Below are 25,100 nucleotides of genomic sequence, written 5' to 3'. Positions count from 1 at the left end.
GGTAGACAGAGAGACAGACAAACAGACACACTCACACACCTGTGGCCAGACTAATCTATCATGTGCCATAAAGCGGCGCCCGATGGTGTCGGCGGCCATTTACAGCCGCAGCCCAAAACGAGAAGCAGGAGCGCCCAGGCAGAGGACGCGACTATATGTGTGGGCGGATACACACTGACTACGGCATATTTGTTTTTCTTTCTTTCTTTTTTTTCTGGTGCTTGCGCCGCTTGGCCTGATAAGCCGCATTGTGTACGGCGAGCTGCGCTCGCGGCTTTTGTGGCAGCAACGTCGGCAACGACGACGACGACGACGGTTAGTGTGAGAAATGTTTATGGCACCCCAGGGGCTGACAGGAAGCTCTGGAGTTCAGCTGCACAGATGTTGCAAAAGAATGCAAAGCTGAAGTTGAAAGCTGTTCGAGCGCGTGGCTGCTATGAAGCGAATGGCAGCTGGCTGTAATGGTAACTGAGACTAAGCCCCAAACGAGCCGCTAAAAGCCTTTAATGTGTGTCAGGTTGTGGGTGTGTGTGCGTAAGTACTCTTGTGTGTGTGAGTGTATTTATTTAAATCCTTGTGAACAAAATTCGCACAAAGACTGCATCGCAAAATGCAAAGCCACTGTTAAATGTAAGCTCTTATGTTAAGTAACAGAGGTTATATGCAGCAGCTTAAAAGTATGCAATAGTTTTTACAAACTTGTACGTGAGTGCAGCGGTTAACAGTATCTTAAGCTGGCCTGCTTGCCCACGGATCCTGTTAACAGTATGTTAAATGATAGAAGCTCTTTAGAGTAACATTGCATTAAACTGCAGACTAAAAGTATGCAATGCCGTTTGCAGCTGACATTATGTTAACCAACAGCAGCAATGCAAGGGTTACGCTGCGTGATTCTTTTTTATTTTTAAAAATTTTAAAAATATTATATAATAATAAAACTTAAATATTATTGAAATGTTTTGAGTATTTATATATAAATATATAAACTTATATAATAAAAATAATAATTATAAGGATAAAAATAAAATATGGTAAGGTAAATAGATATTTATAAATATATTATATAAAATATATTAAAGATTTTCCAGATATTCATTTGGTGTCAGCTATGTGCTTCTCTATATGAACGCCTTTAATATACAAAAAATATATGAAGAAGAGTATGAAGGAAATTCCATAGTCAAATTATACTAAAAATAGTAAAGAGGCTATACAATTATTTTTACCAGCTCACCTGCATAACGAACAGTTTACTTATTAGCTAAGGCAACCCGTACTTTAATATGCAGTAAAATCTAGTCAAGCATACCCTCTCAGTCAAAGGGCATGCACGCCTGCACCCGACACCAAGGAAACACAAACAGTTCGCTCAATAATATGTAAAGGTTCGCTTCTAAACTGCAGCTGGCCGAGCTTTTGTTGATACTGTCAACAAGTCAAGCCAATAAATTTTGTGCTGATTGTGGTTTTCTTCGCCGGCAAAAGACAAGAAAAAAGGGAATTGCTTGCTGTCAATAAATGCTAAATCGATAGACAAAGCTAAGAATATTTGTTGTTGTCAAGCTGAGCGCAAACCAATTAAGTAAAATTGCTGCTGGCAACAAATACATTGGGAATTGATGTCAGAAAATGTGATAAATGCAAATGCAAATGCAAATATAGAAGATTAGGTGCAGTGCATAAAAAATAATGCAAGTAAGCTAAAGAAATTATATTAAGAGTATTTACATGAAGGAAGGGATGGAGACAGAGTGCGGAAGAGACAGAGAGATAGAGACTGTAGTTGAATATATATGTTAAGTAATGAGAAAATGTGCTAAATTACATTTTCCTTTTACATTTTGTAATATTATATAATATATATAGAATATTTATATAGAAAAATATAATATACTTGTTTAGAAAAATGCAATAGCGGAGAAATCAGGAGACTCAATATATATATATAAACAAACAGATATCTGTAATTACATGATACATTTTAAAGAAAGCAGAAATAATGTCATAGTCTAGCAAAGCTTATTTTGAGTGAGTGTAACTGAGGCTGGAGCACAGAACAGGCAAGGCTTCTTGGAACAGATGTTGCATACTAACTATTGCTATAAATCTAAGCTGATCAAAGCTAATTGGATGAGAAGAGCGATCTGTGCTGATATCAGAATGCAGCGATCTTTGTATGAGTTACCATACACTCATGCTGGTTGGGGGTACTCAGAGCGGTTCTCAGGATCAGATGAATGAGCTACAAAAATAACTTAAGAAATATTAATTGAAGCACTAAAATGCATATTTTGAATCAAGATATTTTATGTGCTAGATCTTGATATATGCCTAATATTAAATTAATTAAAAACTGAAAGAAAAAATCAAATGATTCGTTGTCTCCGCCTGAAACAGGGGACAATATTTGACAGGAGCTCGAACTAATTGAGCGTTTGAACTTATCAGATTTATCATCTGCCTAAGTATGTAAGTATGTCTATATATATATATATATAGACATACTTACATATATATATATATATATATAGACATACTTACATACTTAGGCAGATGATAAATCTGATAAGTTCAAATGCTCAATTATATATATATATATATATATATATATATATATATATATATATATATATATATATATATATATATATATATATATATATATATATATATATATATATATATTTGATGGGAAAGAAAACAAATGAAAAATTTTGAAAACCGGTAAAAAGAACAAAACATCAAAACTCTTATTTAATTGCTAGCGGAAATTTGGAAGGTTTTTAACATTTCAAATTTCGGGACACGACTCGACTTGGAATTCGCTTTCGTGATCGTGGTTTTTTTTTTGGTATTTCTCGGTTAGTTTTCCTTTTTTTTTTTTGGCGGTTTTTCAATTGAAAATTTGCTAGCACCCGTATGGGCGACGGCCGTACAAAAACGCGAAAAGAACTGTATATATGCGATTGACTCTCAAACATGGGTTGTCGATGTGGCTGCCGTACGATTGTTGCCCAGCTCTACTGCGGCCATTTGCTTGACGCCCGGCGGGTAGGAGATGTACGGCGTTAGGGAACGCGAACCGGTTGCCTGCAGCGACTCCCGTGACCGCAGAGCGGCAACAGGCGCTGTGAATTGGCTAAACGGTACGCCGCTGATGAGGCGATGATGTTCATTGAAAAACGGATGCTTTAGCGCCTCGTCGGCTGAGATGCGTTTCTGCGGATTCACTTCGAGCAGGCGGCTAAGCAGATCGTATGCCTGCAGCGGGAACATATCCAGGCCATCGTAGGTCTCTAGTATGTGGCTGCTGTGCTTGCAAATGCAATTGAACGTGGGCTGTTCGCAGTGGCGACACAGCTCGGTGTTGCCATCGGCGCGACGATGGCGTCGCTGCACCTCGGGCGACAGAAAGTGATTTGCATAACGGAAACGCATGCAGACGCGTCGCAAATCCAATGCGGCCACCTTTTGGGTGATCAGCACAAGGCGATCCAGCATGAAGGCCGTCTTGCGCACCTGCAAATCGCCAAAGAGATTCATTATCTCCGATAGAGCGGCACAATCGTTGGGCGCCTTGAAGAACGGATGCAGCGAGGATAGCATTGATAGCATTATCACACCAGCTGCCCACACATCCACCGCTGTCGTCTGGTGCGGATAGCGCAACAGCACCTCCGGCGGGCGATAGCCAGGTGTGCCGGCCCTCGAGGCATGCATCTCTTTACGCGTATTATTCGTGGATACCACGTAGTTGTTTGGATCCACATTGCCGTTCGTGTAGCGCAGGCGATTAATCAATCGCTGGGTGTCCGCCTTCTGTGCGGCCAAATCCTTTTTGGTCGGCTCCTGCAGCAGCAGATTGGACGACTCACCGAAGGCGGTGGTGCCACCGCCAGCTGCACGCATTCGTCGCTCCGAATCGGCATGCTGGCGATGTGCAGCGGCTGCCTCGTCCTCAGCCTGAACGCTGTAGCCCTCGTGACGCAACAGTTGCTGCTGTGCCGCGTCCATATCGCGCAGCAGGGCGGCGGCACCGCTCAGATCCGATGCCTGAATCAAGCTGCCATCGTCGGCCAGGCGCTGCGCCAGGCCAAAGTCGCACAGCAAAAATTTGCCCGTCCGACGATTATACAATATATTACTCGGCTTCACATCCCGATGGATGACATTGAACTTGTGGACGTGGCGCAGCGCAATCAGGAGATTGCGCAAGTAGTCCTTCACCTCGAACAGACTCAGATTGCGATAGACGTCATGAAAGCGATCGTGGCTCATGAAGGGCATCACAAAGGCCACATTATCGTTGTAGCGTATGCAACAATTGATGCCAATCACATTGTGGTCGCCGCCCATGCGAAACATGCACTCTAATTCGCGCAAGATGCGCTCCGGATGGTTGGTTGGATTGTGATGTTTGATCGCGAAGCGACGACGTTGCGACTCCGGCAGCTGCCGTTCACGCTGCAGAGTGCCCAGGAGCACGGTGGAGAAGGTGCCGCTGCCAATCCGACAATGTACATCGAAGATTTTCGATATCTCCGGTATGGATGTCTGTAGCTCTTGCAGCGCCTCTGTGTTCTTGTCCTGTACCTGTAGGGCGGCTAGTTCTCTGAATTTAATTGTATTGCGCCGTGCCATGCGGGACAATTTATCCGTCAAGTCGTTGTTCACACGCTGCACTTGCGTCAACAGCGGCAGCACGGGCAGCACCTGCTGTGGCGCCACCTGTTGTTGAGCACCGGCCACACCGCCACCGCCACCGCCACCTCCAACAGTGTTTGACACGCAGTAACGCCCCAACATGCCCATGCTGGCCTCATACTTGCAATTGCCACGATCACGCTCACGCTCCCTGCCAGCCGACTCCTTCAAGCCCACCGAACGAGTGGAAAACTGTTGTTGTTGTTGTTGCTGATGCGACTTCTTGCTGTTTGTTGCCGATGTTGGCGTGGCTGCTGCTGCTGCTGCCATTGCCGTCGTGGCAGATGATGTTGCTAAGCCAGCCGTTGCTGCTGTTAAATTTGATCCAGAGCCTTGCTTCAGCTTCGCCTCAAGAGCCACCAGCTTGGCCTGCAAGGGATGCGTCAGTGGCTTATGTTGCTGACTGCAGTGAAAGGTATGTGAATGCGAGTGCGAATGATGATGCTGATGCTGATGTTGCGAATGATGCTGGTTCTGTTGCTGTTGATGCTGCTGCTGCTGCTGCTGATGCGAATGCGAGTGTGAATGCATATGCGAGTGCGGTTGGGCTTGCATATGTTGACGTAGATGTTGCTGTTGCTGGTGCTGGTGCTGCTGGTGCTGCTGCTGCTGCTGTTGTTGCTGTAATTTTTTGTCCATTCTATCCATTAAAAATTTAGTAAACATTTGCACGTTCCATTTACAGCTGTGTCCCCTATGATAAGGATACGTTTGTCGAGACAATGCAGAGTCTGATCGCTCCGGCAGGAATTTCGGTTTTCTTCTTGGTACGGGGAACGGCACTGGATATGATTTTTTTTTTTGTTTTGTGGATGCTTTGCGTAAGGCGCTAAGCAACTTGGCGCATACCACAAAAACACAATAATTTCGTACGGAATTTGTGTTTGAATTTTGTGCTAGAAAATGTCGAGTTTTTTAAAATGATCAAAGACTATTCAGAAACAAATACTAAACTTTCTGATTTTGACAACAAAAGCCCAGATATCAACTGTCCAACTGAAACACCAGTACGATACTATCAACATTTCTGATATAATGCTTCTGCTTACATTTCGTTTTTTGTTTCCGACACAAAGTAAACATGATTTAATTATTGTCCTCACGAAGCGCCCTTCCCTTACAGCTTTTCGGAATGAAATCCTTGAGAAACTGTTTAGAGTTTGGAATGCAAAAGCTGTGCATCTATCTTTGATAATAAAAAAGAGTACACTGAACTTTACATATTCCATTTTTCTTATATATCAATCTAACTTTAGCTTGGTAAGCATTGACTTTATGGTTTCATGAATTTCAGGCTTGAAGCTTGCCTTTGCTTTGTGGCACTTTAGAGCTCTAAATGAAGTGTGTGAGCATTGTTCAGTATCTGCTCCAATTGCTGCTTGAACTGCGCTTTAACTTTGCATCCTTTCACGTAGACGGTTTTTACATTGTGATCCTTAGGCGCAGGCTTACTGCCTAGGATTGCATACAAATCAAGGCATTGAGTTGTTTACTGACAGTTCCACATGACACATGTTCCTTTTAAATCGAAAATATGTTCCATGTAAATATAATTGTTTGATTGAACTTTTCTCAACAAATTTATTCTACAAAAATTGCATGTGCCCTCAATAGAAATGTTTATCGACTGGCACACAAGATTGCTGCGTATACATAGTCCTTTTTTATCTTTGGAACAAATTAGCAATGTCCTTTTTACTTGAAAGTGTTAAGGCTACATTAACTGAAAGCTAAGCTGTAGCTAACTTTCTCTCAGCGTAAATAAATGTTTAAAAATAAAAGAATATTAATTTCTTATTGAAATAATTAACTAGAAACGGCCAGCCGCTGGGGCAGCAGTCAGGCTGTTAGAAAGGCTGAAAAGCAACATCTTAATTAATCGAGAGTAAGTTCTACACTTTGTACTTATTTTTATAATTTATTACCCTTTCAACAACATAAACATTTAAGGCAAACATAATTATTTCTTGCTTAACTAAAGCACACTTAAATTAGTAAATAAATAATTCCTAATCACATTTCCATTTTATATTACATACTGCACACACACACACAACACAATCACACACACACACACACAGTTAGCTGTATTAAATGGCACAAGCGCGACACAGCTGATGCTAGTTTTGTAATGGCACGACTGGCGCCATCTAGCGTCAACTTTTGCATGCAATTTACCGTTACACAGTCGACACTTAAACTGTCACCATTTACCACCCAGCCAACACAGCCCAGCCCAGCACCGTCTCTTGGGCCTTGTCAACATCAGCTGCCTCCAGTCCACTTCTTTTTCATTTGATGTCCAAAGTTTCGCCATGCGGCAACAGCTGCCATTGCCTGCCACGCCCACCGATTCTTTAGCTACTCCGCGCCCCAAAAATCTTTTAGTAAATTTTTCCAAAAACTTGGATGCAATGAATATATTTAAAAATCGTTTGCATACAACTTGCTGCTTGACAAAAGCTGAGAGTCGAAAGCTCTCAACATTCCAAAAGAAATTCAAATTGGCCAAATTATTAAATTGATATCAATCAATGCCTTTTAGCATCCTGCTACACTAAGTACTAAATTAAGGTGAAGTATAATGGCATTTCAATAGGAGACTGAGAAACTTCAGCTATCTATCTAAAGAACTTTTAACAGAGTATTTTGCAGTCTGTAACTTTAGACTTCTTCACATTGTGCCCATATTAAATGAAATTCAATGCGCTTATTATAAAAGTTTCAAGTTAGTGCCAATTGCAGCTTTGACTCAAGTGCAAATAGCAGAAATTTAGTTGGAAATTACGACGTTCGATATTGTTGCCTAGTTTAAGGCTTTAACTGTCAGATTTTACTACTTACCCACTTCAGAGGAAAACAATTGCCAATTGGCAGCGAACACAACACAGTGGAGCACTTGACGCTCGACTTTTGGCTGCCACTTCCGGTGGGACGCGCGGGGGTGAGCGAGGGGCTGCTGGCCGTTGGCAAACTTCATCAAAGTCTTCTGACCAAGAATTTCCTTGGCCTGCGCGTAGTAACAGGCAAACGGCGCGAACTCGTAGACACACAAAGTTTTTCGGCCAATTGTGAATTGGATTTGTACAACAGACACTCGACTCCTAAATTGAGAAACTAGAAATACAATTAAGTACAAAATGAATTAGCTAGACTCGCAGCTGAAGTGGGCGGGGCAGCACCGTTGCAAAGGCAACGGAAGTAGGCAGGCATAGCAGCGGCACAGCCAGAGACGTGGGCACATGGGCAACACGCAAACTTTGCGCTTGTTTTGTTTTATTTCCATTTAAGCGCTTTAATAAGCTTAGGGCAACTTGTATTATCCACAAATACTTTGAGAGTAGTAATTGGATTTGTTGCAACGCCCAGAAAAAAGCTTTAAAAATGTTTGATTTCATTTCTATTCAACTAGTTTTGGGCTTGCCTCAAAATTGGGCATGTTTTTGTTATTGAAAACTTAGTTTTATTTATTTTACTCTATAATATATTATACTTATATTATACTTATATATATATTATACATATTATACTTTATAATAAATGAATAAGACTTAGGCCAACAAAATGTGTTGAAATTTTTTAGCCAAAAATATGTTTTTTTCCTTCTGGCATTTTGAGTTCCAAACTTTGAGTTACTTTTTCGAATTTTTGTTAGCCAAGAATTAGATTTTTCTTTCTGGCATTGTGAGTTCGATGCTTTAAAATATTTTAACTAAGTTTATTTAGGCAAGAACTAGACTTTTCCTTCTTTCGACACTTTTTAATACAAAAGTGCAAAAGTCTATATTTTTTGGCTTTTTTTCAGATATACATCTAACTGTAAATGGGATTTAAATTATGTTAAATTTTAAAAAACGAAATTAGTAATAGAAATGTTTTGCCTTTGTCATTAATAATTCAAAACATGTTCGAAAATTATCCTTAGATCTAATTATTCATTTATTTTAATTGCTTTTTCTTCTGCCTTAACTTCTTTGAGTCAAGATATAATATTTGGAATACTGTTTGGAAATAGTTTATTTTTATAATATGTTAACACAGAGAGTTGAATTTAGGTCAACAAAAATAAAATTTATATTACCGATCAGATTGAAAAAAAAAAGAATCTTTTTTCTTCCTCTACAAAAGTATCATATAATCTATTTACTGCTGAGCTATTATTATTATTATATATTTGTATGTGGGGATGGGGACATTTGAAACTCTTTGTTTTTTCATTAAATCAGAATATTGCAGCAATTTGCCATTTTTTGTGCTGTCTCTACTTTTTCATTTGCCGACTGAAACTTGAATCTTTCTATGGTGCCACGTTTGTGGAAATGTTGTACGAACAGCTTATTATCCTAATATACATATTAAGATTCAAACTACACCAACTAGTTCGCATAGTTAAAGCCTTCAGCGTAGTTAGAGACACCGTCTCTGTTCACACTCCTGTAATCCAGGAGTAAATGCAGTTAAAACAACGCCTGATAAAGTTGTGGCCACATTCTCCACTGGTAATTTGACTAACCGATTCGATTTTCTTTTGGCAACTGCAGTTGGATTCGCTTGTCAATCCAAACAATTGCCACCTTCTTCCTTTGTTCGTTGTTCACACTTTTTGCCGGTGCACACATCCTGCAGACACACACACACAGCATATATACACATCTATATATATCACACACATGTAGGACAATGTAGTCCAACACTCGACTCGTTGCATGTTGATTGTTTTGCCATTTTGCGGTTTCCTTCGAGTTTGGACGCGAAACTTGGGAGTTGTCTGCGGTGTCCACTGGCTCGACCACAGACAGCGAACGGATTGGATTGGATGCGATTGCAGAGCAGTGAAATGAAAGTTGTAGGCGGTCACGCGATGTTGTCCTGCTTGGGTCGGTTCCGTGCGCTGTTGCTAAAGCCTCAAAGGAAATGAACAAGTCGAATTTTTTCACTTTGTGGCGCTTGAAATTCAATTCAGGCTCTTAAGATTCCAGAAAGTAAATCTTTATTTTGCCAACTTCTGTCTGGCATAAGCTGAACAAATAGCGCACAAATTTGACTGACAAATTTTTAAACATAAACAGGGAAAGAAAGAAAAAATATCTCTTTTGAGCCGACTGAAGAAAAGGAATTAAGACGAAGTTAAAATACGCTTTAAGGTTCAATGTTATAGAAATTAGGTTGAGTGGAGAAATATGGTAGCTAAAGGATTTAGTAGAAAGTTGGGAAATATGTTAATAGAAGCGAGAAGAATTTATTTTATATAGAACATAATTGCTTTTTATACAGAACTTCATATATACAGACTCAACATATTTTAAAATAATGATTAGCTTATCTTAAGGATAATTACAGACTTTAAGTTAAAGCCATATGAGACGTGTTATCCATGTGTTAAAATTCAATACGAAAAAGCCTTAAATCAGGCTTATAAGGAGCTCATTTACTACAAAGAAAATATTCATAAAATAAATGAGCTACAATTAAGAGCAATAAAAAAATGCTTACATATTTAATGACAAAATTGAAATGTCTTCCCTTGGCGAGGGTATCGACGGCAGCCACAAAAGGCGCAAGCTAAGTTTTTATCGTCTTGCCAGGTAAGGCAGCAGCAAGTTTTAAGCGGGCCGAGGACAATGCCAGGACATTGGCAGCCATTAAGCACACAGAGATAAACAGATTTATTATGCTTAAGGACGCGCACATAAAACAAGTAAGCGACGCTGCAGCCGAGGTAGGGAGGCGCCTCGTGCCGGGTCACAAGGACGCGTCTCAGTGGCTGTGCTGTGTTTCATGTTTATAGATTTTCGGTTGACGCTAAGCGGCGTCAATTAGCGCCGGGATGCGGGTGCCGCAGCGGAAATTAGGCGAATAAAAGCTAAACGCCAGACAGGGACAGCAACAAGGACAGCGTGGGCGAAAGCTGCACTAAGCCAAACAACTTTTGCCCGTGGAGGTTGCACTTCAATTGCCACGCACCACTGCCGCTTACTTGTGACAGTTGGTAAGGACTTTTGGAGCAAGGATTGCAAGGATAACGCGCAGCGCTCTAAGACGAAATTAACCGCAAATGAAGGTAAAGTCGTGTCGTGTCGAGTCGAGCTGCGACGTATCTAATAGCAGCGCCTTACCACACTCATCGAAGATGCCCAGATTGCGGCCAGGTGAAAAGCATTCCATTTACGTTTTTCGGTTGCTTTCGAAATGGAATTGCTGAGTGGCTAGGGTTAAGGGTACACGGAGTAGGTAGATAGAAACGCCTTCGCTGTGTGCGCCTCAGCCCAGGCACCACTACAATGCGCTCATCGTATGCCGGAATTCTTGTGTTTATACCGTCAAAATAGTGAATATCCTGCACTAAGTCCTTGTGCTTGGGCGCTCAAAGCAAGCGGAAGTCTTTATAGCTTCATTTGTAAGCAACGTTTGGTGGCTTATTAAATTAGTTCGCCTTCCGTTTTGATTAAATTTCTGTCGCTTTGTTGGTCTTGAGTGGGGCTGGGCTTTTAAATAGATGAAGGCGGGTTCGCTGGAAAAGTTACTCTTTCGCTAGCTGTTCAAATGCTGAAATACCAGGAAAATTACTTAATAAACGTAACTTAAGAAGAAATAAAAAATATGACTTGAAGCTCTGTAGACGCGGTCAACTTGATGTTATCCTGCTTTATATTATATGAAATTTCTTTTTGATTTCTTAAAGCCAAGGCGTGGGCTTAAATAATATTTTTGTCAAGTTACCAAGTAGTAGTAGTAGTACCAACTGTCAGCTTGAACTGCACAGGATGTGGGCGTAAATATATAACATTTATATATGGATCTGACGTGGAGTTCCAATAACATTTCACTTGACAATTTTTGCGGTTTCTGCAGTTAAATTTATCCAGAGGTTAGCTAAGCAAACCTTCCAACCTTTTCGAATGTTTATTTCAAACTGCAACTTTCTAAATTTAATAGCATCATAAGTAGTAGTCAGAGAGCTGATACCGTAAGACATGAGATGGTGTTGCCCCCAACCAAAAAAATCTTCATACATTACTATTTAAAGGTACGAGGTTTGAGGGTGTTTCATGTATTCCAAGCATTCCATGTATTCCATGTATTCCATGAATTCCACTTATTCCATGTGTTTCATTTTTTATATTATTCCATGTATTTAATTTCTTATATGTATTCCTGTTTTCCATACATTCCATTTATTCCATACATTCCATGTATTCCAATTATTCCAATTATTCCATGTACTCCATGTATTCCATGCATTCCATCTATTCCATGTATTCCATGAATTCCACTTATTCCATATGTTTCATTTTGTATATGTATTCCACTTATTCCATATGTTTCATTTTGTATATGTATTCCACTTATTCCATATGTTTCATTTTGTATATGTATTCCACTTATTCCATGTATTTCATTTATTATATGTATTCCTGCTTTCCATACGTTCAATTTATTCCACACATTCCATGCATTCCATTTATTCCACACATTCCATGTATTCCCCTTATTCCATGTACTCCATGTATTCCATGTATTCCATGTATTCCATCTATTCCATGTATTCCATGCATTCCACATACACCATGTATTTCAAAGCCAATAAAGTCTCAAGCTTCAAAGCATTGAGTTCACACAGACATTCGAACAAATGGAAATCAGGATAGATAGCAAGCAATATATAAATATATCAATATATGCACCTCTGAACAAGTATAAAAAGTTATGTAAAATCCTATCGAAACTAGAAAATCAAGTTGAAAATCTATCCCACACTTGTTTAGTCTACCAAATTGAGCGCATATTAATCTGGGATCACAATTCCTGATATAAGCATCTTAAAGCATCATTCAATATTGGCTGAGCCGCAGGCACTTGCTGCTTCGCCTTGCCTCAACCAAATATGGTTAGGCTTTAGTAGCTGTTGCGAGGAGAAGGCTCAAGTTAACCATAAGTAGCCGTTACACATTAACCAAATCCAGTTGAATTTCGTGCGGCAACCTTTGAGGAGCCTTAGTAAACCTATTTAATAGCCGCAACGACCACGACAACTTTGGCATGCTTCACTGAACATCAGCAACAACATTATTAACAACAACAACAACAACAACAACAACAACAACAACAACAACAGCAGTAGCAGCAGCAGCTTTGCTGTAAACTTGTCAGGCTGTTGTGGGCGTGGTCTGTTGGCTGTTCGCCCAGGCAGCAAGCAACAGCAATTTCGGAGCTGCAACAGTTGTTGTTGTTGCTGTTGCTGTTGCTGTTGTTGTTGCTGTTGCTGTTGCTGTTGCTGTTGGCATTGCTTTTAAGCTTCGTTAAGAAGCACTTTGAAGCGCTTTGGCTAAAGCTGCGCAAAATGTCCTTGCAACCAGTGTCAGTTGTTGCTGCTACTGCTGCCCCATACAGATTCCACTTTTATTTGTCGTGTAATTTGCTGCCACAAAAAAAACGGGAAAAAAACTTGGAAGAAATGGTTGCTTCATTGCGTTTTATGTGGCTGCTGCTGCTGCTGTTGTTGTTGCTGTTGCAAATTGCTTATTTATATTGCAGCGCGGCAGTCGAACTTTGAGTTCCCTGTCTTATGGCGCAATCGTAATGTCCGCACAACTCAGCATTGTACTCCGCTCTCACAGCATTTGATTGGAATTTATATTAACAGTAGCTCATGCATGCAGCATAAGGTAATAAATTTGTTTGCTGTTCAACAACTTGAAAATTCTGTTGCTTTTTTGTTTTTTTTTATTTTTCGTCCAACTATCAAGGGTAGCACAGCTTAATCGCTCAATATATAAAGCAGAGCAGATGGGGTAGTCGAGTGCATTAAGTAAGCATAAAAGTGCTTCTCTGAGTGGTGGGGAACCTTAGATCATGGCTGTTAGCAATATTTGCTTTGTCTAATATAACTCGTTTCTGACTTCACATTTTCAATTTAAGCAAGTTTTTCTACGTATAATCAATATTATCTATGTGTCAGGCACTCTGACTTTATCTAACTTCTCTTCAATCTTCTTTCATTAGCTGAGGCAAGCCCAGAGCTGTCTGTCTACCTGGCTACATCGTGACTCTCTCTCTCTCTCTCTTTCTCTCCTTTTATGTCTATATCTGATTAGATGTAGACCTCAGTCTTCTGAGCTCTCCCTCTCTCTTTCTACTTCTCTTCTGTCTACCTGTCTCTTTGTGGTCTCTCGCTCCTTCTCGTTCTCTATGCGTATTTTTTTCTGCTCTAATTCTGTGCTGCTTCCTCTCTTGGGGTGTCTTCCAATTCTCTCTATATCTCTAAATCTCTATATCTTTATATCTCTATATCTCTATGTCTCTATGTCTCTATATCTCTATATATCTATATCTCTATATCTCTGTCTTTTTATCTATTTACCTCTATGCCTCCATCTTTCTGTCTCTATTTATGTCTGCCTCTCTTTCTTTCTCTCTCTTTCTTTTTATGTATCTCTCTAATTCTTCGCTGCTTCTTTCTCGCTCTATGTATAAGCCTCTCCCTCTCTCTCCCTCTTACTCTCTCTCTCTCTCTCTCTCTCTCTCTCTCTCTCTCTCTTTCTCTGTATCCCTCTAGTTCTTCGCTGCTTCCGATTCTTTCTCGCTCTATGTATTACCCTCTCTCTCTCACTCTATCTGTATCTCTCATAGCCTCTCTCTCTCTATCCCACTTTAACTGTATCTCTTTGTCTCTTCCTCTCTCTCTCTCTTTTACTCTCATTTTCCACATTTATTTCACATGAGAATCCCTTCACAAGCCCCTTCTCGCATCTGCATATTCTATATAGGGTATTTAAGCTTCGATTTACTACTCTTTCTCGTCAGTGAGTGACAACTTGTCGTTTGTCACTAGGAAATTCAATGAATATTTTCTGCAGTAGCCAAAAAAAGAGAAGAGAATCCAACACAGTTCCTGTGACAAAGCAGCAGCAGCAGCAGCAGCAAGCGAAAACTTTACAATTGGCTGCATTGCATGCACACATGAGATTCGTATCGCAGTGAAAGTAGAGGAACTGAAAGAGCTGCAAGAGCGTTTTGGGCAGCCAAATGTAATGCAAAATTTATTTTGTCTCCAAACAGTTGTAAATTTGTTTCCATGGGCGTTGACAACTGGCCTGAAAGGCAATCGATGCTGCAGCAAGCTGTGGCCACGTTTTGCGCTTAAATTCTTAATTGCAATTCTTGTTACTCTGCTCTGCTCTGCTCGGCTTCTGCTGCTGCTGCTGTTGCCTGCCACAAAATATCAATAACAGTAAATTGTAAATTTTCTTTTGAGGCCAGGCAGCAAACAAAAATAATAAATTTTTTGCCTGCAGCTCGATTCGGGCGAAAAACAATTTGCCTTTATAGAGAATTTGTAGAGCAACAACAATTTGTCTTGCTTAATCTCAGTTCATTAATTTAAAGTGCTACTTGGAGCAGGGAGCAGGCAGCAGGCGCTCCACTCTTGCCTGGTCAGCTGTGGCCAAGCAATTGCCTACAGTTAGTTGTCTGCATGTCAAAACATCTTTTGGGTCTTGCGGTTCGGTTCAGCTCGCTTCAGTTCTAGAGGCGTGGCAATGGCGACGTCTGCCATTTGGCAATCATTGTTTGGAGCCCCTTAGCTTGGGGTCAAGTAGTGGCAACTTTTGCCACACTTCTGCCTCGTTTTTAATAATTCATGAGCCATTTCTGTGGTTGACCTTCACCATTTTGGGCTTAATTCTTATTGTGGCAGCTGCCACATCTTAGTCACTCTTAAAGCTGAGACACACGACCGGCTCAAACTCGATGTCAAATGGTGGGCGTAGCTCAGTGGTTTAGAGGCGTGCGCATTATATATATGTCAGAGTTTGCTGCACAAATTTTATTTCAAGTCCTGACAAATTTTGTGGGCTATCGAAAAGAACATTGATGGATTGAGCCTGTAGCAGCGCTGGGAGAAGGGTTTTTGGCAATAGACAAAACATGTGTTCACATAGAGTCAAGTTTGTGTTGCATAAAATGCTGAAAATTAACGCATTTTAAAAGATAAATAAACTTACAAACAACTGTTATGTTTGTTAATGTATGCGATGAATAAATTGCAAATGATAATCAGGGACGACACAGCGCTGGCTGTGATCAAGCATTAGTATTTACGATAATTATATTGCAGCTGATGCTAAAGTTATCTATAACATTGCACTCTTTAAGGACTCAAGAAAATTGGAGTCAAGAATATTTGTAATTTGATCTACCGAACTTGTAGGCATTAGGAGAAATTTAGCAAGATGCTAGGCCAGTTGAATTAGTTGCATTGAGCTAATACTAAGACAACAGACAGAAGTCAAACATGAATATGATATTCACGCCTTCAAGTGGAGTGGCTGAAGAACATTCGAAAACAGTTCAGCACAGATCTCTTTAGCTCAATCATCTGGTGCCTCGAGCTGCTCTGAGTAGCCTCAGCGTTGCTACGATACTTAGAGCAGTTCAGCTTAAGCAGCAGCACTCAGTACTGAAGAAGTTGCAGAACAGTCGACGGCAACTAGCCGAAAAGTTAAACTACTGAATGAAGCGCTACTTCATACATAAGGGCACAGATTTAGTATTAAAATAAAGTCAGAATAAACGTAATATCTAAAGCTATTTTAGTTTTTATTTATTTTTATTTATTTTTCTATTGCACTTAACTGATCAACTTAAATGATTTACTTTTTCTAATGTACAAACTGATTAAGCCTCAGTAATCAAACTATACACAGCTGAGCTTAAATTCATATTAGATCAATAAACTCACAGAGCTACAGTAGACCTTATTAACTATCTTTAGTCACTCTTGTACGCCTCCAAGCTTAGCGCTGAGAAACCACACTTAAAGTTCGACCCCGCTGCTGTTACTATAGAAATCTCTGTGATCCATTGAACTTTATTTCACAAATGGATTTTCGAACATATTTTCAATTAAACCTTAAGCTTAATTCAGAATTTCTTCCACAAATTGTAAAAACGGCCATCGGTGTTGAAAATGCTGCGCAGCATAAAGACCTGCAGCATGCCAACAACAATCATGGCTATGAACTGGGCACAGGACCAATTGTTGACCATGGTAAAGCTAGACTCGGCCAGCTTGCGATCCCTGGCCTCCAGCGTGCGTATATAGTCCTGTGTCTGACGCGCGCGCATCATATTCACCCCAATTTTGGTGACATAGTCGTGCATATGGGTATAGGTGCGATCGAAATGATAGTCCGAGGTCATCTCCTTGATGAGCAGCTGGCGCTCCAGCTCCTCGTGATTGGCCGCGGCTATCTCCAAATTGAAGACAACAATTTTCTGATTGAACGTGCTAATCGTATTGTCGAAGCACAATTTATAGATGCCCGTCTCGTTGGCGTCCAGCCTGTGCTTCTGGCCTTGCTGCTTGTGATCTGTGACGAGGATTCTGCGATGCGGATCCATCAGATTGAAGTTGATGTGCGTCTCGCCCTGGCCACCGTATATCACCTGATACTCCAGCATAATTATCTCGGTGGCAGCCACAGCCTGATGGTAGCATTCCATGCGTCCCGCTTCCGCAAAGATGGTCAAGCGATGCTGAAACACTTCCGACTGGCCACCGTGCACCAAAGCCAGCAGCAACAACGATAGCCACAAAGAGCAGTCTGCGATTTGGAACATTTTTTGGCTTTATAAATGTTATATTCTAAGCGTAACCGGAAAATCGTTTCAACGATTGTCAATTCGTCCAACAGACCCTTCTGACAGCTCGCCACCCAGCCCACTCAAGCAACGCCTACTGTGGCTCTTAAGTAATAGCTCAGCGACTGCTGGCTATAACTGCCCCAATATAAACTAGTCTGGGTGCTTTTATGGGTATTGCTCGACTATGATGTACCAGGTAATTCGCTTGCTAGGCTTTTGGTGAATGGAGCTCATATTTGAATATGTATAATACAAGTTTGATGCCTCTTCCCTTATAATCTCATACTTATAATCGATAATTATCGATTACTACTTAAAAGCAGGTGCCTTTCAGCAAATTTATGACACACATAAACATATTTGACAGCTTAAAGAATTTGTCTTTAATAAAGTAAAATAAACAACAATATATATTTATCGATCTTTAAAATTATCGAATAGATTATCGCATAAGAAAGCTAATATAAAGACGAAGCACTTTCAATTCAGTTGATGTCAACTAGCGACTGCTACACATAACTCTTCAGCATACCCCATCAGTTTAAAGGTATTCATCGGTTACAGGGTATAAATAGCATACATTTGCGCAGTCATATCTTGCACCTGCACCGCCATGCCGTCACACAAACCGAGTGCAGCAGCAGCAGCAGCAGCTAAAAGCAACTGCATCAAAAAGAATATGAATTGAGGTCGATGTGTAAATATTTGTCAACGGTAATGGAAATTTATGCTGGGCTGCTGCTGCGGCTGCGGCTGCTGTGGCAGTTGCATGTCTCGCGCATGGGCGTGGCAGGTGACTGGCAAGTGGGCGTAACTATATATTTCTTCTCGTTTTTTTTGTGGCTCAAAACTGTTGGCGACGCCGACGACGCCGGCAAAAGCCGCGTTTGCCCAAAAGAAACTTTGCAAATAGACACGCACACAAACCCAACACACCCACACACCGTCACACATGGTTTTGTTTGCCCACGTGTGCAGCGGTTTTGCACAACATTTTTTTTATAGTTTAGTTTTGAATTTTCTACATTTTTTTTGAGCTCTTCGTGTTGTTGGCTGTGCATAAAAATTTCAACCGTCGCGCTGCACTTCAGTTCGCTTATTTACTTTAAACAAAAACAAAAAAAAAAAATGGCGTGCAACCACTCTGCCACGCCTCCCGCCTCGCCGCACGCCCACTTTTAGAAAAGGGCACAAAGTTGCGTGGGCGACGCCGCCTTTGGCTGAAATACGCAGTCGATGCATGAAAGCTGCAAATAACGAGACCAACAAAAAACACGTTGCGAGTGATAGACTGACACATACCCTGTAATGTGCGTGAAACATATGCATATGTGTATGCAAGTTCAACTCTTCTGAGCGCCCCGATGTGGTCTTATACTTGGAATGAAATCAGCTAAGGTTGGCTGACTGATAGATACCCTGTAATGAGGCTTGAAGTGGTCACATAGAATGCATATATACATGACTAGAAGCTACAGCTCATGTAATATGATGTAGCTCTCTATATAAAAGTAGTCGACTGACAGATACCCTGTACTATTTAGGCATATAGTAAAAATTAATTAGCATATATATCAGTTGCTGCGTGCTAATCACTTACATAAATGATTGAGCAGTAAAAGTGACTGACTGTCAGATACCCTAAGCAGTCTCAAGCCTCAAGTTGGGCATTTTGTTAAAGTCGATCACACTCATAACATACATTGTGTGCTTTTGCAGGGTGTGCAAATGTTTGTCGGGGTCGATGTCGCCGTCGCCATTGCCGTCGCAGTCGACGCCGCCATGTGGCAGCTACCAGGTGGCAACTTGATGTGGGGCAACTGGGAGCAAGGGGCCAGCGAGCTCAATGCTGTGGCTCTTGTAACTGGGCGCCAAGTTTTGCACATGCCGTGAAATGTGGAAGTTCTCTGTGTGTGTGTGCGTGTGTGTGTTGCTTTAGTTGATTGTTTGCCTGAGGCGCATGAGATGCAAAGGCAGAGGCACATGAACAGGTAGTGGCATGTCAGCAAGACAGCCAATTCATATTTATGAAATTAGGAAAATTGATAGCTGAAATGATTTATTTTTTCCTGGCAATAGCTGGTAGACGAAGACGGAATAGTTTTAGGTGTTTGTAAACAGTTCAATAAGAGAATGCTCTGTGGACATTATGAGAAAAGTTGGCAGGAAAGCTTAGCCACAATATGTGGTTGTAGTCGTCTAAGTAGTAATGAATGCAATGAACTTTAAAGAAGTTGGAAGATTGGGCAGTTGACTCAAGACTTGAATTCAGTTACAGCTTAAGTTCTTTTCTGAACCTAGCCAGATTAGCTGCCGACGTGTTCAATCCTTGTCAAACACTGTCAAATAGGTGCTTGACAAGGTCAAATGCGGTCATAGCTGTTCAAGCTTAACCCTTGTTAATGCTGCTCAAACATTGTCAAACACTTTGCTGGACAAGCTAGGGCAAGGCTTGAGCTGGTCAGCTCTGCTTGAAGAGTGTCAAATGCCCTCTTAACATGGTCAGCATAAATGAATATTCAATTCAAAAAGGTCTCAGCTTTCACTCAACTGTAAGTTCTTTAGTTTCAAATACATTTGCTTTCATAAAAAAATTAATGTTTCAAGGAAAAAGACTAAGAATGGTTCAGTTCTTATGCAGTTCGCCTCAGCCAATGTTGCCCTTCTCTCTATATGTAAATATAATTTTATAGAGCTTTTACCTGGCGTTGCTATGCCACGCCCATAGCAGCTGCAGTCGGCGTAATTAACAAGTGCATCAGTTTCTCATTGTTTGCTCAGCGGTAGAAACGACGCAGTGTTAATTACTCCCTAGCGTCCTGGCCTGCTCCTTTGCCAAGGTGCCCAACTACCGCCTGTCCCCCTGCACTCCATTCATTCCTTTCTCCTCTCACTGGGGCCGGGTCATGTCTGACATAGTGGCTCACTTAGAGAGAACTGGTGCGGTGTGTCGAACGAGGCGTGTTGACAGGGCTCCCGGGCGCGTGAAAGTTGCAAATTAAAGCGCCACCTGTGGGCAGCCAAGTGGGCTCGTGTGTCCCTTGTTTGTCTGCGTGGTATGTGTGTGTGTGTGGGTGTGTTTGCCCAAGAGATAATATCAAAATGGCGACCGTCGCTGCTGGCAGTTATGGCTGCCATCGGGCACTGCCACGCCCAGGCACTCACGCATTCTGGCCAAAAAAAAGAAAAAAAACAAAGATGATGTAGAGAAAAGGAAAGCAACAAAAAAATATTTTCTTGGCCATTTAACGCTTAACAAGCATTTCACAGCAGTTACTCGTAAGTGGCATTTTAAAGCTGGCAATGGCGATCGTTTATCACAGGACATGGCCAGAGGACAACAGCGCACAAATGTGGAGTCGTTCGCTCCAGCGCAGGCTGTTAATTTCATTACCCCGATGGGCGGGACGCGGCGTTGGGGTGCAGGCGACGTTCACTGCAAATGCTGCACAATCGTAAAAATACATTTAATTGCAGCTGGGAGCCAAACCATTGGGCGGCAAAGTCACGGCTAGCGCTAGGCTGGGAGGGCGCCCAGCAGCCGGACCATCGAAGCGGGAGGCTTCACACACAAACCATTAAAAGGCAGTGTCCATTTTAACGATCAAATTATTGCTGCGATATTATATATAGGAAAGACAACGTAAAGGAGCTCCAAGAAGTCAGTGCAGTTCCGCTCCGCCCTCGGTCTGTCGTTTTTATCGTTTGTCAACGCATGTTCAGGCCGATAATGCGTCGTCGTCCCGCGGGCACTGCCCGCCCATATCCAGCTCAGTCTGATGCATTAATATGGCGCCATCTGTCGTCGAGTAGTATGCACCAGGCTTGAACGTGCTGCTGGCCGTAATGAGCAAAGCGGCTTTTAAACTTAACACGAAGACGAAACGAAAATTTAATTTGACTGCAGATAAAATTACGCATTCGCACCCGGCACTGAGTAATCGTAATTGCACTTCTTAAACGATTCCCTTGTTTACGACTACTTTAAAAGATTGCATGCAAATCGAGTTGTTCGCTTATCGAACTGAATTTCAGGGCGATGTTTGCTTAATCATTTATAAAGACTTAGAGTGGAATTGAATATAGTTAGTTTAGTTAAATAACGTAGATGCCGTAACTAAGAAAAGTACATAAAATACGATAGCCGCAGCAGAAAATGATCCTTGCGAATGGCGTAATATGTAACACAGAGACACGAGTGTGCTTATTCATGAAAGATATGACCCTTTCTCAGACTGAAAGTAGAATATGCTTTTCTGACAGGAAGTTGACTTCTTATGTCTAGAATTCAACAAAAGTGGAAGTGAAGGATATAAATAAAATTAGGAACTGGGTGAGGAGCAAACTTTCAATTTAAAACAAAATAGTTATATACAAAAGTAGGCGGGCCGCTTTTTATGGAATACAAATCTTTGCAATCCTAATTGAAATACATGCCTTCCTCTGATAAAGAAACCCGAATATATTAAATTAGCAACTAGCTAAATATCACTACAAACTGTACTCGCAGTTTAACATATTTGCCAGATGAAGACAGCGAAGACTGAAGAGAATAGACCCATCAAACTTACCAGATCACTTACTTTTTAGCTCCATATTGAAATCAGCCCACGCCTCCTCTAAAAGCCTCATCTACACAAACTACAATCTAGCATAGTTTTACATCTTATCATTTAATACTTTAGTATAAAGCAATATTAAAAGAAGCAGCAACAGTTAGAAAAGCATTAATAAATGCAAATTATAAAGAAACTTGAATTTTATGGAGATTGCGCTTCACTCTGCTTTGTTAGCTCTGCCCTACAAATACAATTAAGTATTTAGTAAATGAAAATGTGAATCGAACATAGCAGGAAGCGAGCTATCCATATCTAAATCTAAAATCTACCCTTTTACCTTTTATAGTCAATTGAATCAAGTGACTCAACAGCAGCAGCTATATCCTCGCTCACTCTCACCCATCCTCATCTTTCTACAAGACACAGAAAACTAGTTGCTGGCTGCTAAATTCGATCAACTTTTTTTGTTCTGTTAATTGTATAAGCGGCTTCGTTTATGTATCATTTATTGATGTTAATGCATAATAAATGCCAATTAAGGGATAAGCTTTTATATTTTGTCACTAAAGAACTCTGCATAGTCATTAAATATTTAGCAAATTAAAATGTTTCTTTATGTCATTTGTTGCGTATTTATGAAAATATTTAAATACATATATAATTTTATTTATATTTTAGCTTAAGTTATTTCATTGAAATTACCTTTCCTGTAGTCAATTTGAATTTCTATGCCATTGTCATACGACTATGATAAGCTTGTCACGCTCGAATCAACCTGCATTTATCTTTTACCTCTACAGAGCCACTCAGTCACGTGTGCCACCTGCCAAAGTGAGAAACAGAGGCAGAGAATTGAAATTCGAAGCCGCAAATGCATTTGCAAAGCCCTCAGCTTACGGCTGCAATCTTCAGACTTCAACTTTCCTCTGTGCACGTTATTAACTTTGATGCTGCTTACGCCAGGCCATTCACTGTGCACATTCATACACACATAAATACACAATGCAGCAGAGTCGGCCAGCCAGAGTGCACCGCATGCATAATAGAAAGCTATTTTTGTTATATTCAAATACTTATTGTGTTTGTGAATTCATGCTTATTTTCAATTGCCGATTTTTCTCGTTCGGATTGCTGCGCGCACTTTGTGCATTTGAAAAGCACTTAAACTATTTTATTTTAATATTTACAAGGTATTCAATGATTTGGGGAATATTTTACACATTGGGCTTTTTAACATCGTTTAAGGCCAACGTTGTTAAAACTCCAATATTCCCCAAATCATTGAAGACTTTGTAAATATTAAAATTATGAAATTAAAAAATTATAAAATTCATTTTCATATGCATATTTTATAAGCTCTTTAAATATTTATTAAGCCAACGCTTTCTTAGCAGAAAAATCAAGTAAAGTTATGAATTCTCAAATTAAAAATCAATGAAAAGAATGACTCAAAATGTAACTGAAACATTCTTAGGCAAGTTAAAATCCCGAACTACTTTATAGACTAGACCCATTCATGTTGGCTGAGCCAATGGCCTTAGTTAATAAATTGTAGTTAATAAGCATTGCTCACTTAAACTATTGCATATCACATCTAATTTCGAATATATTTAGATTACCATTCGAATTCTCATACAAATTTGTCTAACATTAACTAACTAAATTATTACTCAGATCCCGCCAAATCCATAATCAAATAGAGCAAATCTCATCAAGGCAAAAAGTTACACTTAAGTAAAGTCGAAAAGTGAAAGATTATTTAAAGTTAACTGAGCTTGTCCTAATCACAGGTAGTCAGCCTAACGTATCGTTCAATGCCTAACGTTAAGCTAACGCTAATTTCACCTGGCACATTGGACATTGCTTAACCTACTGACTCGAGACAAGACATTATCATTACGCATGCAGGATGTGTGCCTGGTATATACAAAGCACCTATTTATTTATGTATGACAACTGGCATATAAAGACATATGAGCAGAGCTGGCTCGATGGAACGAAAACTTTACACGTTTCCATTCGCCTCACTCTCAGGCTCTGTGCATGTAGGTGTGTGTGGGTGTGGGTGTGTAGGGGCAGCATGAGTTTCTTTTATTTTTGGGGCGTCTTAATTGCAAACTGGCACACAATGGCAAACTGGACAGTGTGTGTGAATAGATTCGGCTTCGGGTTGGGGTTGGGGTTGGGGTTGTGCTTGGGTTTGAGGTCCGGGTCTGAGAACCAGCTGCCGTCTTGGTCGCCATAGCGAAGCCATTAGATGCGGTCAGGCAGTCCGCTCGTCCCAACTACTTCCTGCCTCACGCAGACTGAGAGCAACAATCAAGCGAACAAATTGGGTTACTGCTCAACTGTCTGGTTAATGGCTACAATGACACAATTAATTGCATGTCGGTTGCCCAGCTGGCTCCGAAGTGCGCCTTCTGCTGCCCAATGTTTAACTGGCTTTTGCGACTGCTGCCAACATGAATTCATTTTTGTACTAAAATTAAATATGCTTAAAATAAATTAATAATTAGATGGACCATGAAACACACTGACGGCAAGAATTGCTAACAAAGCAACCCAGCACGGTTAATGAGGCACAAAAATTGAGAGAAGAAATCTTGAAGTTCTGAAGCTATGGCTGTTGTGGAATTGAGTATATTTAAAAGTATAAGACAATAAGAATTTAAAGTTGAAAGTTAATGTTGAAATTTCTAATAGAATGTGGAATAAAAGTTGAGCAGCGATAAAAAATGAAATCGAATAGATTTAGTAGTCATTGGAGAACTGAAGAATTTAAATTTTTATTATTGACTTGGAGCAGCTGTTGTGGAACTGAGAATATAAAAATCAATTGTTAAAATTAATTATCTCTGTTATAGATATATATAGGTAGATAACAATACTATAATACAATTACAAGATTCTCAAAGAAGTTTTTGAGTTCCATTGAGGCTTCAACTTTCTTGAGTCTCAGTAGACTTCTTAGTCCGATCAATAGCTTAACTTATAATTGCTTTTCATTAGGCTGATCCCTAATTAGATATACCTGCCAAGACCTTAAATATGTGTATACCGATATATGCATGTAAGGCTTGTGTTACGTCTGAATATATACTATTAAATCTTTAACTATTTATTATTAGAAAACTCAATCAAACTTTAGACAGAGATGAAATGAATTCTTCATAATTTTTATCAATTCTCGTT

General features: G+C 40.4%; 2 protein-coding genes across 2 annotated transcripts; both read right to left on the bottom strand.

The window, feature by feature from the left end:
- Positions 1-2,884: 2,884 nt before the first annotated feature.
- Positions 2,885-5,704, bottom strand: LOC111600594 (cell division cycle 7-related protein kinase). Its single transcript, XM_023316787.2, has one exon. The coding sequence runs from the start codon at positions 5,368-5,370 to the stop codon at positions 2,974-2,976; it is 2,397 nt and encodes a 798-aa protein (XP_023172555.2). The 5' UTR covers positions 5,371-5,704; the 3' UTR covers positions 2,885-2,973.
- Positions 5,705-16,516: 10,812 nt separating this feature from the next.
- Positions 16,517-17,390, bottom strand: LOC111600590 (transmembrane emp24 domain-containing protein 5). Its single transcript, XM_023316781.2, has one exon. It carries the CDS (start codon positions 17,323-17,325, stop codon positions 16,627-16,629), a length of 699 nt encoding a protein of 232 aa, XP_023172549.1. The 5' UTR covers positions 17,326-17,390; the 3' UTR covers positions 16,517-16,626.
- Between the last annotated feature and the right edge of the window lie 7,710 nt (positions 17,391-25,100).

The sequence above is a fragment of the Drosophila hydei genome, unplaced genomic scaffold (assembly GCF_003285905.1).
Source record: "Drosophila hydei strain 15085-1641.00,03,60 unplaced genomic scaffold, DhydRS2 tig00008114-arrow-pilon, whole genome shotgun sequence".
NCBI lineage: Eukaryota > Metazoa > Arthropoda > Insecta > Diptera > Drosophilidae > Drosophila > Drosophila hydei.
This window is presented reverse-complemented; position numbering and strand designations above follow the sequence as displayed.